General features: G+C 37.1%; 2 protein-coding genes across 2 annotated transcripts in view; one reads left to right on the forward strand and one right to left on the reverse strand.

The window, feature by feature from the left end:
- LOC145499291 (uncharacterized) overlaps nucleotides 1–15,870 on the reverse strand; it is a 189,210-nt gene that overhangs the window by 119,587 nt on the left and 53,753 nt on the right. The window lies entirely within an intron of this gene.
- LOC145499721 (uncharacterized) lies at nucleotides 1,736–13,358 on the forward strand. Its single transcript, XM_081479245.1, has 11 exons — nucleotides 1,736–2,445; nucleotides 4,600–4,670; nucleotides 5,205–5,258; nucleotides 6,351–6,383; nucleotides 6,627–6,663; nucleotides 7,786–7,817; nucleotides 8,426–8,483; nucleotides 9,667–9,707; nucleotides 10,271–10,325; nucleotides 11,382–11,425; nucleotides 13,180–13,358. The coding sequence occupies exons 2-10, from the start codon at nucleotides 4,613–4,615 to the stop codon at nucleotides 11,398–11,400; spliced, it is 387 nt and encodes a 128-aa protein (XP_081335371.1). The 5' UTR covers nucleotides 1,736–2,445; nucleotides 4,600–4,612; the 3' UTR covers nucleotides 11,401–11,425; nucleotides 13,180–13,358.

Below are 15,870 nucleotides of genomic sequence, written 5' to 3' on the forward strand. Positions count from 1 at the left end.
ATGCTTTGTGTCAAACGTTTTGCTAAGGAAGTTAGGGAAAGGAGCGGGAAAATAAACCTTCAACACTCAAAGTAAAGCCTTATGGCTCAACATCAGTTTTAAAAAATTGCTCCTCTCCTTTGTATGGCATCTTAAGGATCAAGGAGTGAAATTCTATTATTCATTATTACTCGTTCATGCGCACTAAATAGGTTGATGATCACTCATTTCACCCCCTCGTTATGTATGTCTGTGATGTGGCAAGCTCGTGGGTTTTTTCTAATCTTCAATTGCATCTTTAAACCTGACATTATACACAGCGTCTTGACTGACCTGTAAATGAAGTCGACAAGCCATCTACTCCTTTTCCACAATGTGTCATCAAACATTTCGTTCACTCCCGTTGTACTATCGACAACTTGTGAAGAAGACAATTTATACCTTGACAATACGAAGTATGATCAACTAGCCTAGTTTTTCTTTATGTTCCTCAATTTCTCTCAAACACCTTTGCAACAAATCAATGAACACTGGCTAGAAGAATTTACGTGATATTTAACTAAAGAGGACTTTAAAATGAAGTGGTCACATATCATTTTGGGTGATCGATGGATAAAAAAAAACTGTAACTGTACTTACTGTTCTGACAGTAAGTACGAAGCATGATCAACCAGTGGACTTTTTCGCTATGTTCCACAAATTCTCCCAAACACTTTTAAAACAAATCAATGAACACTGGTTAGGAGAATTTACGTGATATTTACCTAATAATGGCTTTAAAATGAAATGGTCATAAATCATTTTGTGTGATCGTTGGATAAACCCTTTCCTGACAGGCAAAAACAATCAGAAAAATGGCGATTTTTCCTGTTTATTGTACTTTAACTATTTATCTTCTTGTGCGTGTCATAAAAATCGTGTCTATGGCTCAAATACGTATTTTAATAATGTTTCGACGTTAACGATTGTCGAAATATGCCATGTTATTTCCGATTTCAGTGGATGGAGTGGTGTCTTATTGACGCTTAAAAAAATGGTCAAAACACCACCCACATCTCAAAAACGAATCCGTAACTGGGAAAGGAAGTCAAATAAAACTTTATTATTTACGTTGTCAAGTGTTTCAATAAACACGCGAGGCTCATCGCAGATAGCATCGACGTCAATGTATTCCATATATTTGCAGCACCCCGCTGGCATGCCATTAAAAATTAAGGAAAGCCCCTTTCTGATTAATTTCAAGTCGCTATCTGCGTAGTTACAATATTGTTTTTTGTTTTAAAAATACTTCAATTCATCGTCAGCTGATTTATTTTTAAATTACGGAAACGTGCAGCGAGAACATATTGACACTGTTTGTAAGACGCCCAATTCGCAACAAACACTTTTCTACTCAAGAGGGATCATCTTTGACAAGTAGTGATTGAGACGCGGTCTCTTGGGAAATTGCGTTGTAACAAGCGGTGTCTCATTTCAGATCTGAACGAGCAATTACTTCGAGAATAAATTTCTAAACTGGGTAATTTCTTGATCTTCACAATCAATTAACTTCTAAATTAATAAGAATACTACCTGCTGTGAAGCGAAGAGATGCCACAAAAGAAATTCACGTGACATAACGCATGCCAGGTCAAATGTTTTACAAGGAAGTTTTACGACATTATTAAACTTAAGTTGTATTTAATTTGAGGACTACACATTTTGAAAATACTGTAATTTTTAGGAAAACATTTTTGTCTTGTCAGGCTTTATAATTTCACTTTTTCAAAGTCAATTGACAATGTGAAAAGAGCCAAGGCTTAAAGTTGATTTTATTTCAGTAGTCGTTAGATCTCTCGAAGAACGAGGTCTGTAAGAAACGGCCACACGATAATTCACGTTTATTTACAAATTAATTAACTTAGAATACAACAGATAAGTTTTCATCAGCTTGAGGAAGATAAGATTTTGGAGGAAGACACCCCACAGATGACAGCATCGACGCTTAGGAAAACTCACGCACATCAGGATTAAGTCAGGCGCCAGAATTGTCACAAAAACCTTTCAAATTTAAAATCACTGCTCTTCGTTCCGGCGTTAGTCTGCCTCGCAGGCAGCTCTCCTAATTACCGGCAGTATAATCAACACAGTCATCACATCGGAGAAAAAGTTGATTGTCGCTTGCTGTAATTACGATTTACGACTTTTGTCATTCATAACTTTCTTTTCCTTAAGACACAAACAAAGGCAACATTGTCGCCCAACGGAAGTCAGGGGCGGACATGGCATAAATCTCCCTTAATTTGCATGAAAAGTAAAAAAGTTCTGGAGAGGCTTTGAAGTAATAATGAAGCCGTGTATGCTGATATGCCGCTGGAAGGCTATAATTATCGTGTTCCCATCTGTGGGGTTATTTAAGAGGCTGAACAGTAGTTTAGAGGTACTGTGGATTGGAGTGTCAGAAGGGTAAACTGACTTTGACAAAAGGTAAGTAAAACACTTTGAGCACGTGAGAAATTTATACTAATCAAACAAGAAGGAAGCACAGTGATTTTTTTCTTCTTTCATCGGTATTCTTTGGCTTAAAACACCGTGAACGTAAAACGTATTTCACCCTCATGTAATAAGTTGTTCTGGTCAACTAGTTGACATTGCTTCACTTGACCGGCTTTTAGAAAGAAATGTCTTTGGATGTAAAACTTTTGAAACTTTAAGTGATGTCAGTCGGATTGAAGAGCACTTTATTGCTGTCGGGTGTCTTTTTTTGTGAAACAAGATTTTCTCAAAAGATATTTTTCAAACTTTATAGTTATTGAAAATGAAAAGAAAAAAAGACGTTTGCTGTCAAGTCGCGGGCCATGTAGTTTTGAAAGATTCATCTCCTAAATATCGTCATGAACAATTTATTAAGAACTGTTTCCATTTTCTTTTATTTTTGAAAATGTTTGACAATTTGAGAGGTCACAAACCCTCCTTCTTTTCAATTAAACTGCAAGAAAAGGTAGAACTTGAAATACTGATTTGGGCAAGGAAGTTATAAATCAAAGAGTAATGAGAAGGGACCGATCAAAATTAGAGCCTTGAAATCCGTTAATCCTTACAAGTGGGTTTCCTTGTTTTGGCAATTATTATCGGCATTTATCTTTGGAAACGTTAACTCTATGTAAGGGAGTAGATAAATTATGACAGGAACTATAAACATTTCATTTTAAAGTTACAAGAAAATTACTCCACTTCGTATCATTTTATGGAGATCATGTGTAACTGGCAAATGAACTGACGCTCACGCGAGCCATTTTTCAAACCAATTTCTTCCTTCGATGATCTGAACGAAGCTTCATGATTCTTCAATGACTGAAAAGCCTCATTGAACAAGCCTGGGTAAACATGACTTGCAGTTATTTGCACGAGGGGTCAAACATCGATAACTAACTTGATGACATGATAAGACGCCTTCAGACTTGAATTTCTTTCCATTGAAGGCTGTGGATGTGTAGATATCATTTTCCTACATTCGTAAACTGTTCATCTTACTTATGACATCTTACGATAAACTTAATTCATAAAACGACCAAGCTAAAACGTCTCGGCTTTTCGATCGATTTCAAGAATGTTTAAAACCAAAACATGTTGCAATTCATTGGCAAATGAATCCCACGTCTGATATTAGCTTTGCCTGTAAGCCACTTCAGTTTTCTTTTTTTTTTTTTTTTGTGGTTAAGATACGCTTTTTATACCGTAAAGGACTGATGATCATGCAATACCGGATAATATCTTGAGTTCATAGCACATGCTTATCACTGACGTGTTAGTTAATCTTCTCTACCTAAGTAAATTGCCTGCTTTTCCTCATTCTGTACACGTTTAGCAAATTCCAATTTCTTCACCATAAACTAAATTACATCAAAAACCTCAATATTGATCGAGATATCAAGAACAGTTTCAGCAGAGATGATTCCGATAATATGCTTTTTGACTTTATCGCTAATGGGACAAACATTTCAATTATGACATTAATCCATGTGTTTGTCAAGACTGAGACCATTGACAATTATTGAATTGTGTGAATAATTCAGCTCACTATTAGCTCTTTGAAACCCAGTACTAAGATATTTTCTCTCGAGAAATACAGAATAAGGTACTTACTTCCAAATATTGCAAATAACAATAACTGACGTTTCTGTTTATAATTCACTTCGTCTTCCGGGTTTGTTGGTTTTGCTCTTTATCATTTCATCTTTTTGTTTTTGCATTACTGATTCAGTTTCGTGTTAAAATCCAAGCTCTAAGATAAACCCTGCTGAGTTGATCGGTTTTGCTTTTTTTGTTCTGTCTACTCTGTTTGCTGTTTAGTAGCCTGACTCTAACCTTGACACTAACGCAACTCAAGGCTTCTGTAGAATTCAGTAAAATGAAAAGCTGGGCCATGAAATTTTAGGGATATCTCAACTTTCTAAAAATCGACATTTATTTCTATTCCTGTTTTTCATAAACCTTTGCAGTGCCAAATTGATTCTTAAATACTGTATTTGTTCCCTTCTCGTACGTAAACGTTTCCTGTTGTGGATAGCTATACCTGGAAATATTGCCGAAGTTTTATGAGCTATAGTTTAACTTATAATTTGTATTACATCTTTTCAGGGATTTTTTCATCATGCGAAGCTTCGTTATTGTCGTCATTCTTGGATTTTTAGCGACAATTGCAGTTGCCGGTAAGTTTAAAATCAAAACCGAGGGCAAAGATAGACTGTGGGTACTGATGAAGGAGGTGCCTTCCAACTGAAGAGGCGGTGGGGTGGGGGAATCTATTGCAATCAGCCCTATAGAAACTGCTATTTGTCAGTTGACGGGTATAACCATTTGAGAATTATACCTCGACTGTTCACTCTAAAAAATAAGCTAACAGAAGGCCTTTCTCGTCAACAGCAGTCAGCTAAGTTTTTGATATTGCTCTAATAGCCATTTCCCTCTATGAAATGTGCCTGCCGGGAATGATGGTAGTGGTATTCATCAAAACAAATATCCAGTCCAAGATTCTGAGTACAACTACCATGATTCCCTGCAGGCACATCTCACAGAGGGAATTGGCCATTTAGTTCGGTGCGTAATATTTTGCTATTTATCAATAATAGTATTCCTAGTTTTCGTATCCGCTCTGTGTTGTATGTAATTTCAAAACTGATCTTTGCTGCAGAAATAATGTTGTAAGAACAATATTTTGAATATTTATTTTAATTTAATTGCAGCTTCTACAAAAAGGGACCCCCAATCCACTAATCAATGGAGGCCTGGGAAAAAAGGTCAAGCAACGAGCTTTTAACTTTACGTAAAATGGGCACGAAACTAACAAAAAAAATGCCTAATATTAAAAGTTGTATATCACATGGAAATTTTTCCCAAAACCATTTTTTTTATATTGACTAGGCTTTGAAAATTTATCCGACTTTAATCTCTAAAAGGCTTAATGTGCAATCGAGGAAAAGTTGTCTCCAAACCTGAGGTTATCCTATCTTCCATACAATGAAGCGACTTCTAAGGAACTAGGATGCCATATTGCCAGTCCATCTCAGGAGTGACCTTCCAATATAATGATGGGTTGTCTAAACATTCCACTGCCACTAATTAATGTTACTTGCTGGATAAAGGCACTGTGAGTTTTAAGGTAGATTCTTTCCCAAGAACACAACACCATGAAACCGTTGGGATCGAAAAAAAGGAACCATTAGTAATCCTAGCATTTTGCAATACATTTTCTACATCTGAACCCAGTAAATTGCCTAACTCCCATTAGTCTTTGGTAATTCTTTTGCTACGTAGCTTGCATCACGAACTGATTAAATCTTACCAATTTTCTACTGATGTTGAACAATAATGGAATAAATAGAATTCTACTTAGACACTAATGTAAATGCTGCAATTTGATTGGCTGAGCTATCGCACACTATCAGCCATTAAAGTACATGTGTTGTGACTCGAGGTGGTCAACAAAATAGAGACGTTTTCTCGTTTCTCCGAATTTTTGGAGCACAATGTAGAAACTTTGTTGAGTTAATTAATGATTTAATTCCCATGAAGACAGAGAGCAGAAAATGTTGACCATTACGAGAATTTAAATGCTTAAAAGTGCTGATGAGCACAAATACGCAGCTAGCTTCAGCTGCTATTCAGTCTGCAAGTGTTTTCTCTAAAGAGTGAAATGTAATGCTAGATAAACTGTAGAGGAAAAAATGAAATTATTATTTAAGAAAATTAATTAAAATTCTTCTAGGACAATCAATTTCAGCCTTCGGCTTCATCAGCTATCACCTCATACAAATCTCGAGCTCATAATGCAGCTGTTATAATTAAGTTGATCATCCAGGTAATGATGTTTGTTTTAACGTCTCTTGCAGATGACACAAACTTGTCCGAAGATCGTTATGAAGGTATTTTTTTTTCTCTTTCTTGTTTGAGGCTATAAAAAATGATTATCAAGATGTACGTTCAACACACACGTTTGGAAAGAGGGAAAGGCCCTGTTATTTCAAGCTCGTGCTGCAAATTGTATGAGGCTTTAATAAAATACTAAGGAAAGGTTTATTGCCAGTGGTTATATATTTGCATGTTAAAGACCGTGCAATATGTATGCTGGGTTTTCATGGATTATTTTTTTTTCTTATGTAATGCAGAAGATTCAAGCTACGAATCAAGTCCACTGAATGAGTGGTATGTTATTAGATCTTTTATAACACGGGCATTGACTTCTGTATCTCTATCTTATAAAATTCTTGCTCAGTGTAAATTCTTCTTTTGCTACTGTACAGAGTGATTCCTTTGCCAACACTAAACAAAAACATGCGAAATAATGCAATAAGGGCCCGTACGCACTAGGCTGACAAAATTTGTTTGGCTCTTCGTAATCGTGGGCGCACTCTAAACCGTAAAAAAATATTCGTTAACTGCGAAGTGTCAATCACATGGAAATTGAGACTCCTTGATCTGAAAAGCGAGATCAGATTCACTTGATTGACGTTTTCCTTCTGATCATGTCGCGTAATTGAAAAATCTCTCAGTCTTCACGTCTGACCAAAATTTGTCCTGCTCCAAAGCAGGACGCCGGCTTTAAGCTTGGTAATGCTTGACAAAATTTGGTAGGAAAAAATCACCGTGCGCACCTCACGGAGCTGATGACAGATTTTTTTGCAAAATAAACAAACGATACTTACCTAGAGCGTACATGCCCCACTAGGAATACATAAATGTTTACCATAATTGCCTATCAACATTGAATGACTGCTTTCCAGTCACGTGATACACCTCTTCGATCAAATTTTTGGCAAACCATATAATTTTTAACTGACTAGTGTATTTAATCATTTTACAGATCATTAGTCGTTAACAATTATATTGAATTTAACAATATTTAATAATGACATTTACAAACACGAGCAAAAATGTTGCTTCCCGATTCTGTTGAAAGAATACCTAAATTAAGTTTCGATTCTAAACCAGAATTTAAATATTAACTACTGCGACACAGTTTCGGAGCTGTCACGGCACAAGAAGGAAACGAGAGGCCATTGAAATCCAGTGCCAGGTTCCAGTCCTCAATCAAGACCGTGGTTTTAAACTTCCGGTCCAGTACCTGGACATTCTGTCACGTGAATTAAGTCATCAAAGATCAAGTGACTTTTGACATTTTTCATCGTTTGAAAAAAGTGCCTTGACGGCTCCGAAAGCTCGTAGAAGAGAAATATTTTGATTCTGCTTTGAAAGCTTCATTTCATTACGTTTACAAATAATTGAAGAAAATCGTAGCGTAACCTAGATTTACGATTTGATATTTAGGAATCTAGATGACGCAACTTCTCAAGTGTTAGGTAAGTGACATTACCACGTTTCAAAGTTGTAAAATCGCACGCCAGTAAAACTCCACACATTTTCTTGGACTTATATTTTTAGGAAAATGGTTTGCACTTCCCACACTTTCTACTCGAGGCACGTGTTTGTACTCAATTTACTTTTAATAAAGTCAAATGTTTCAGTTTACCAGCAACGCAGTGCCGCAGCTTCTTTGTTTGTCTGTGTGTCTGTCTTTCTGTCTTGCTGTTTGCCCGTCTGGCTGTCAGTCTATCTAACGGTTTGGCCGGCTAGCTGGCTAGCTCGGTTTGTTTATCTATCTAGCTGGCTGCCTGGCTGTCTGTCTGTCTGTCTATCTATCTGTCTATCTGTCTATCTGCCTTTCTGTCTGTCTAGCTGGCTTACTGACCGGCTTGCTGTTTGTCTGTTTGCCTGCTTGTTTATTTGTGTTTGTCTTTTACAGGTAAAATTGTTACCTTTACAATGTCTAACTGACGAAAAACCTGGTTAAAAGTCGAGCTAAAAATTTCTTAACAAAACTGTTTTTAGTCTTTAAGTACATTGGGATATTTGTTCAAAGTGAGCCTAACATTTTCACTGCATATTTCTTTTACACTTTCCTTTCAAGGCGATCAGGGAGACTTTAAGGGTATTCCACCGGAGTTTCCAAGGCCAGGAAGAAAGAGGTATCGAGTTTACCGACAAGAAATTATAGGCACCGCATTTTTAAGCGGCAGTTTAATTTCACGAGCTTTGTTGCGCAATAATTAAGGATTTTTTCAATTGTTTAGAAATTTTGGCCGTCCGAACTAAAACATCTTGAAGCATTGACTTAAAGACTCGAATTATTGAACTGAATTATTCAAAATAAACCAGTTAGCTAAAATCCAAGAAAAACACGTCTTCAGTTCATCACAATAGAAGTAAAACCTCCTGACCTCATAAGGAAAAGACCATATTTTTTCCTTTTGCGGTTATATTCATATTGTTATGTTGCTATTATGTCATTATGCCAGGATGTTCAGACTGCAAACATAACGCCACTAGAAGGACGTAATGGCTTTATGTTTGCAGTCTGAACATCCTGGCATAATGACATAATAGCAACATAACAACATGACAGGAGATAATGTGTTATGTAAGAATTGGTATCTCTTAGGGGCAAAAAATATTTCAAGCCACGCCCACAAAACAGGATCTTGGTAACTCTAATAGGAGTTCTTTCAAAATTTCCGACGAGCACCCCCGTCTTTTTTATATGGGGATTCACCTCCCCCCCCCCCCCCGGGAACTAACCAAACTAACTGAAAGACAAGGAACCACTTACAGTTAGATAAAAAAAAAAGCACTAAGACCAAAAATTAACTGCGACATAAACGTAATGTTGTGACGACTTGCTCAGTTTAAAGGAGCTCAGTCACGGTATTTTGAGTTATTTTGACCACATACAAAATTACCTTTAAATTGAAGGAAACCTGAAAATAACAGTTTAATAAGATAGAAAAACACCAAAGAGATAATGATAAACCATAAAGGAACAAGGATGGCTAAGGATGGAGAAGATTAACACGGATTACAAACAACGAATTTAAAAATTGAGGCTTAACTCTTCAATATGCGCAAATCGTGACTGAGTTCCTTTAACATCAACGTAAAACGAGAACGACAAACTTCAATACAGAACAATACGATACAATACTAGTTTTAGTTTCCCCCGGGTTTTTCAGAACTTATTTCATCAATATACAATTTGCATCAATTATACAACTTACCGATTAGTTCTAATTAGAGTTGCTTGATCAGACTATAATTTAAGGGTAATGAAGTCAGTTTCCAAACGCTTTATTCTTTATTGCTTATTTCACTCAGGTCGAACTTTGATGTATCGTATTATAGCAACTTCCCAGCAGGTAAATACGGCTTTTTATAATTCAGTTACTACTAGGTTGTTTTTTATGACTCTAAAGTTATTTCAGAGAACAATCTGACATTATTGTGGATCTTCAGTTACTCATAACAAGTATTTTTTTTTCTTTCATTACTTTCTCAACTGTTACCTCTAGTTTAGCGTTTATTTCTTTATCACTTTTTGTAAATAAGCATGCCTGTAGGTTAAAAATATATTTTTTGTTTGTTTTCGTCTTTTCAGTTGGTAGTGGCTTGGTTGATTTGGCTAACTGACTGACAGGCATACAGACAGACAGACGGAAAGAAAGACTGACTGACTGACAGACTGACTGAGTGATTGACTGACTGACTGTCCCACCGAAAGACGGTCGATTCAGCGATCTCTACAGAACTTTACCTTTAATGCTTCATTGTCTGTCAAGGAGACGATTTTTATCATAGTCGAGTTCATATCAAATATATTACTCATTTCAATATTTTATTATTACAGTTGATATTTTAGTATTACGATTACCAAATGAAGACCTTATTTCATCTCATTGAGTTGACATGTTTTTGATTTTAGACGAATATAGTCGAGGATTAGGTAACTTTGGACTGATCCGACCTGGAAGGAAAAGGTGTGATAAGTTATAATTATTTTTATTTTTAGTTCTTAATTATGTTATTGTTTGAGCACTCCGTTTTCTCCAAGCCCCATACTTTCGCACAAAATTGACAACTTTTAAGAGTGCTTAAGAGAGCATCCGTAGAAGACTTTCATATTATAAGAGTTCCCTCCGGCCACCCCCCCTCCCCCCCCCTCAACCCCTCTTGTGGCTCTGCATTTCTGTACATGATACTAACACAAACTTAAATATCAACATCTGTGTCACTCAAAATTTTCGAGCTCGTACGAAAACCGCTAACATCAGTACCATAAAACGATGTCAGCATGGGTTCGGTTGCCTGTTAGCCCCGGTAGGCGAGGCTGGTAGACTGGAAAAGGCAGCACATGTGTAGTTTCGTAATCTAATCGAACATGACGTCATCTTAGAATGAAACTCAGGTGTCCCTTTACGTAAACGCGGTATGAAATCACGCAGTCATACATAGGAACCCTGTACTAAGCGGACCCCATATTAAGCGGACACCCTCTATTAAGTGGACACCAGCTTTGAGTCCCTAAATTTTCTTTGCACATTTACTGCAAAATAAACCTGCATTCAGCAGACACATCTGTTAAACGGACACGGACACCAATATTAAGCCATTTTGTTACACAAAACCTGCAATAAGGAGACACTTCAAAGGCATAAAAAAAATATAAAAAATAAAAATAAAACTTTTAGAAGCTCAGCTCAGACTCCTTTAACATTGTTCAGCGATGTCGTTTTAAGCCTAAGTAGATTATTCCATACTGATGCATTGACTGACTGGACATTGTGCTGTGAGCTGTCTTTGATCTTACACTGTGTTACACTGTGTTCAAAAGGGTTAATAACAAACTATCATTGCACAATATATTAGAACCTGTTTAGAGTGGACACCCTGTATTAATACAGGTTTCACTGTACCTGTATTACCCCCCTTAAATACGTAGATGAAGACCTAACAAGATCTGCAGATGTTAATGACATACTTATACAAGAACATATCGAGAATAACTAAACCTTCTCTTTTCTCGTTTTCTTTAGGAGATCTCTGGTTGCTTAAGATGAGGTGGATTTAAAAATTCTAGGTGAGTTTAACAAGTTTAATTTGCTGAAGACAGTTGCATATTTTCTACTTAAAAATTAGATTATGAGCTCGAGAATTTTATCGCATGATAGTTGACGAGGGCGCAGCCGGCGAGTCAAATATCACGCCCAGAAATCTTGAGCTTATAATCTAATTGTTTTAGTATAAATCTAGTAGTCATTCAAAACTTTTATCTAAATCCTCTTCAAAGACAATTTGATAACGCAAAGAAGCGTCCGCCCGGTGTACAGTGCTAGGCTACTCATTATTTCCAACAGAATAGACAGTGAGTAGCGTAGCCAATCAGAGACCAGCATTTGTAATAGAACGCTGGGTAGAAGGAATACAGTTCAGTAGCTGAATCAGCCGGAGACCAATCGGCCACCAATCGGAAACTAATCGGAGACAAATCGGCCCCGCAAGCTGAATTACCCCTTTTCCTGGCGCCAGTTGTTAGAAAAATGACTTGTGTGTGCCTTCTGCGAAAAGGTTTCACAGTGTAAATCTGGTGCTCCCAAATTTTTAAAAATTCGGCTTGTTGTCTACTGCCTCCTTTGAGGTTATTCCAAGGTGGGAGGTGGCGGGGTCAGGAGCTCATCACCCAGAGCCTCCATACGTACTATAACGTAGAGTCAACCCTTTCCTAGGTTGACTCCTAATTAGAACTGTAATTAGCGCAAGGATCTGTTGGTTTCGCAGGAAATATCTTGTTTCTGTAGATAGAAAATGCAAAATAGAGGGGAAAAGTGGGATCTGTCTTTATTGTAACAAAGAATGGTCTTAGCTCGGGTATCACTGGGTATTGAAAAGGGGTCGTGTGGAAAATCCCACAAGAGCTGTTTCTAAAAATAGAAAGATAGGGAAAAGGATTGACTCACAGGGTCAGTTTAGGAGATGGAGGCTCCCGGTAATGGATTCCTGGGCATGGTTCTAGAGCCGTGTATTTCGACCTGAAATGGGGATTATTTTGTACTCTGGTCTGGAATTGGGTGAATTTAACAAAGAGGTTATGAGCTCGAGATTTCTATCACGTGATAGTTGACGAGTGAACTATCACGTGATAGAAATAAGGAGCGAATAATCTGCTGTTCGTTCAAGTAAATTAATTAACCAAATCCTCTACACAAACACTTCGAGAACGCAAAGAAGCAGTCGCTATTTTGCTAACAACCGCACACTGCTAGGCTACTCACTATCTACAACAGAATAAATATATGGTGAGTAGCGTAGCCAATCAGAGAACGGCATTCATGATAGACCGCTACTAAATTTATACTAAAATGTTTAGTTGAAACTGGTTTTTCCTCATTGAAAATGGAGAAATTCCAAGCCTCTTCTCAAACGTTTACGCCAATGAAAACCATCCCTGGTTAGCTAAATTCATGTATTAGTGAGGTGAACCTAATTTTAGAACTCTAAAATGGTGATCAATTTTTGGGTGAGGTCTGAAAGAGGGTATCGCAATTCACATATTAGACTACGAGTAGTCCCTCTTTCGCTTAGTCCGTCGTGCGTAACGCGAAAGAAAACCGCGAGAAAAAAATGGCCGCGCGAAATCCTGGGGGCGCCCAGGATTTCGCGCGGCCATTTTCTTCTCGCGGTTTTCTTTCGCGTCACGCACGACGGACTAAGTGAAAGAGGGAGTACTCGTAGTCCATTCACATATTTTGTCGGGTCTGCAGATGTTGGTGGAGTAAAGTACTCCACCCCATGGGATAGTTCTATATTGACATCTTTTTTTTTTTTTCTTTTAAGGCCCATTGCGGAAGAAAGAAGCTATAAATGACATTAATTGTGCTAAAATACCACACCAGTGAAGATTGAAAACTTACAAAGAATGGCGGAAAATTGTGAAACGGATTTGACATAAGCTCTACGTTTGCCGATTGCTGTAAACTATCTTTATGACGTGTGTAAATAAAAGTAACTTTGAGCTTCTCCCGTTGTGTTATGAGTTTTCATTTTTCTGTCGCAGCACTTGGTAGAAAATTAGAAATTTTGACTTTCTTAAAAATATATCAAAATCTGTCTTGCAGATTTTCATTTCAGTTTGTTTGAAAGTTTAATCAGAGACAAATTATAGTCCTGAAATTTTGAGGTAGGATCGTTGGGTGGATTTCGAGAAAATCGTCGCTTAAACAAATACTCGTTCCCAGGGTCTCTCTTGGGGGCGAGGAGAGAGAGACCATGGAGACGAGGTTGGTGCTCAATCTTCCCTGAGTGCTCGGTCGTTCATTTAGTAGGAGAGTCTAGAGACTTTAAGTCATTAAAGTCTACAGACTTTCTAGAGACTTAAACTCATAGCTGCCATCCAAGATCTGCAACATTTACTGCTGGATGAGAAATGGGCTAAGAATTTAACTGATACACAGCAGAGATTACAGCACCCCTCTCCAGACCTTCTATACTAGTTGTATTGTTCCAGTGTTGCAAGAAACGTATGTAGCCAAGGGGTGGGGGAGGGGGAATTTGTCGCGCGTGCCTGCTCCCAATAGAGCGTTTTCACATGACGCCATGGCAGCCATATTGATGTTCCAAAACGATGAAACGGCGGTCATGTTGGTGTGCCAAACCAATCTCGCGGGAGTTGAACTCTTTTCGATAGTGTGTTTGCTGGTTCTCGTAAAATTTATCAGGAAACAGTTTGGTGTGTCAATTGATTTGTCACTTTACTCGACGTTTAAAGAGAAAGGGAAAACATCCTTTGGAATAATTATGATTTACAAGAGAGTTAAAAGTTGGCCTCTTTCACGAAGGGTGCTCACAAAAGTTTATCCTCAGATTCATTTTGCCATGTGACTGAAATGCAGCATTGTTTTTTTAAAAAAAGGTTTAATTATCATCATGGAGCAATGAAATTTCAGACGACAGCGATAACGACAGGCGACGGTCCGCAATCGAAGTAATTTTAAATTTACATTTATGACAAAGATCTACCGCGAAAGGGAATATTGCGGGCTGGATAGATAAATCGTTCAGGAAACGTCGATAAAGGAAATTTCTCAATCTCCGAAACATAATTCAATTTATATTAATGACTGACGAGCTATTTACTGTAGCAATTGTCGATTTGTAATCTAAATTTGTTCAACTTTTGTGAACGAATTGTTGACTTAATTAACTGTTCTTAGGATACGAGTGTTATTTACCTAATGATGCTGCAAAAAATGCTAATTTGACTCAGAGTTGTCGTGGATATTATCAAACAGATGCGAGCAAACGCGATATACCAGAAATACTGAAGAGAATTCAAATCGATATGAACGAGCAAATTATTTTTGCCAGTTTCATCCAAAGTTACAATTTGTTTTTTGCTTACCGAATTTTATCGTTACAAAAAAAGAAGTAAATTTTTAATAGTAAAAGAACCCGAGTTCAAACCGTCGTTTTGTCGAAATATTTGAAAACTTCAAATCTCTTTCTTCTTAATATTTTTTTGGCGTTATGTTTCGACTTTTGCGTTGCAGTTCGTAATGTGCACGAATTATCAATTCCTTAGCTCGCCTACCAAACCTTGTGTTTTCTTAAGTTTTATTTACTTCATTTACACTCTGATATTGAAGAATTTAGCAAGAAGAGAATCTTACAATTTATCATAAAAATCAAACAGGCATTCGAACATTATTTTAAATAAACTTTGCCTGTGCATGTATCCGCTCGTTATAACAATACAGCCTTCACACATAATTAATAAACTGAATTTACGACTCCGCGGTCTCTGTAGTATTCCTTAAACTTGAAAGAAGAAAGGATTTTGAAAATGTTTTATTTGTCTTTTTGTGGAACAACAAGAATTCTGTCGGTGTGGTTTCGCTTGGAATGAAAATTCATTCCCTACACTTCATTTCGATATGATCCGGTCATGATAATTTCCATGTCAGCCCTCTTTACAGGCAAAACCTTATCTCGAATAATGACTATTTCCTTCCAGTGAACTCATTCAGAAGGAATATAAACTAAAACAGATGGTTTTCACAATTAGGTTCTTTGAGAACTGAGTATTATCTTTAATGTTTTATGCTGTGATAATTGTAGCTTATCAGAGCTTTTCCGATAATGATTATTGAGTCATAAATTAGCATAATCTTGTTGGCACGTTAAAATTTATATTGACCTAATTAATAACTGAAATTTTCCGTTTCCACTCCAGAAAATTAAACAGAAACACTCACTGTACAAGCAAAGTGTTAAAGTTTCTAATACCCTCAGCATTACAAAAAGAAAAGTCCAAACAGCACTCTTCCCTTGTAGTCTTTCAAGTACGCTTGATATTATCCGATGAGACAGCTTTAGCATTAATTGACAGCACGAGTCCTGAATAGAATTGCTGATCACACTCGTGTTATTTCAAGCATGTTACAGGAAATATTAAAGCCCTCCTCTCAAAACAACATGTGCCTTTCATATAACTGCTTTGCAATCACCAGGGTAATGATGAGGTAATTT

The sequence above is a fragment of the Orbicella franksi genome, chromosome 10 (genome assembly GCF_964199315.1).
Source record: "Orbicella franksi chromosome 10, jaOrbFran1.1, whole genome shotgun sequence".
In the NCBI taxonomy this organism is placed as follows: Eukaryota; Metazoa; Cnidaria; class Anthozoa; order Scleractinia; family Merulinidae; genus Orbicella; species Orbicella franksi.

Bases quoted from the DNA above. Each gene is read 5' to 3' on its own strand.
- LOC145499721 (XM_081479245.1), top strand. From the start codon at position 4,613: ATGCGAAGCTTCGTTATTGTCGTCATTCTTGGATTTTTAGCGACAATT. The intron at 6,384-6,626 runs GTATTTTTTTTT...TATGTAATGCAG, and splicing joins GTCCGAAGATCGTTATGAAG to AAGATTCAAGCTACGAATCA. The intron at 7,818-8,425 runs GTAAGTGACATT...TTTCCTTTCAAG, and splicing joins CGCAACTTCTCAAGTGTTAG to GCGATCAGGGAGACTTTAAG.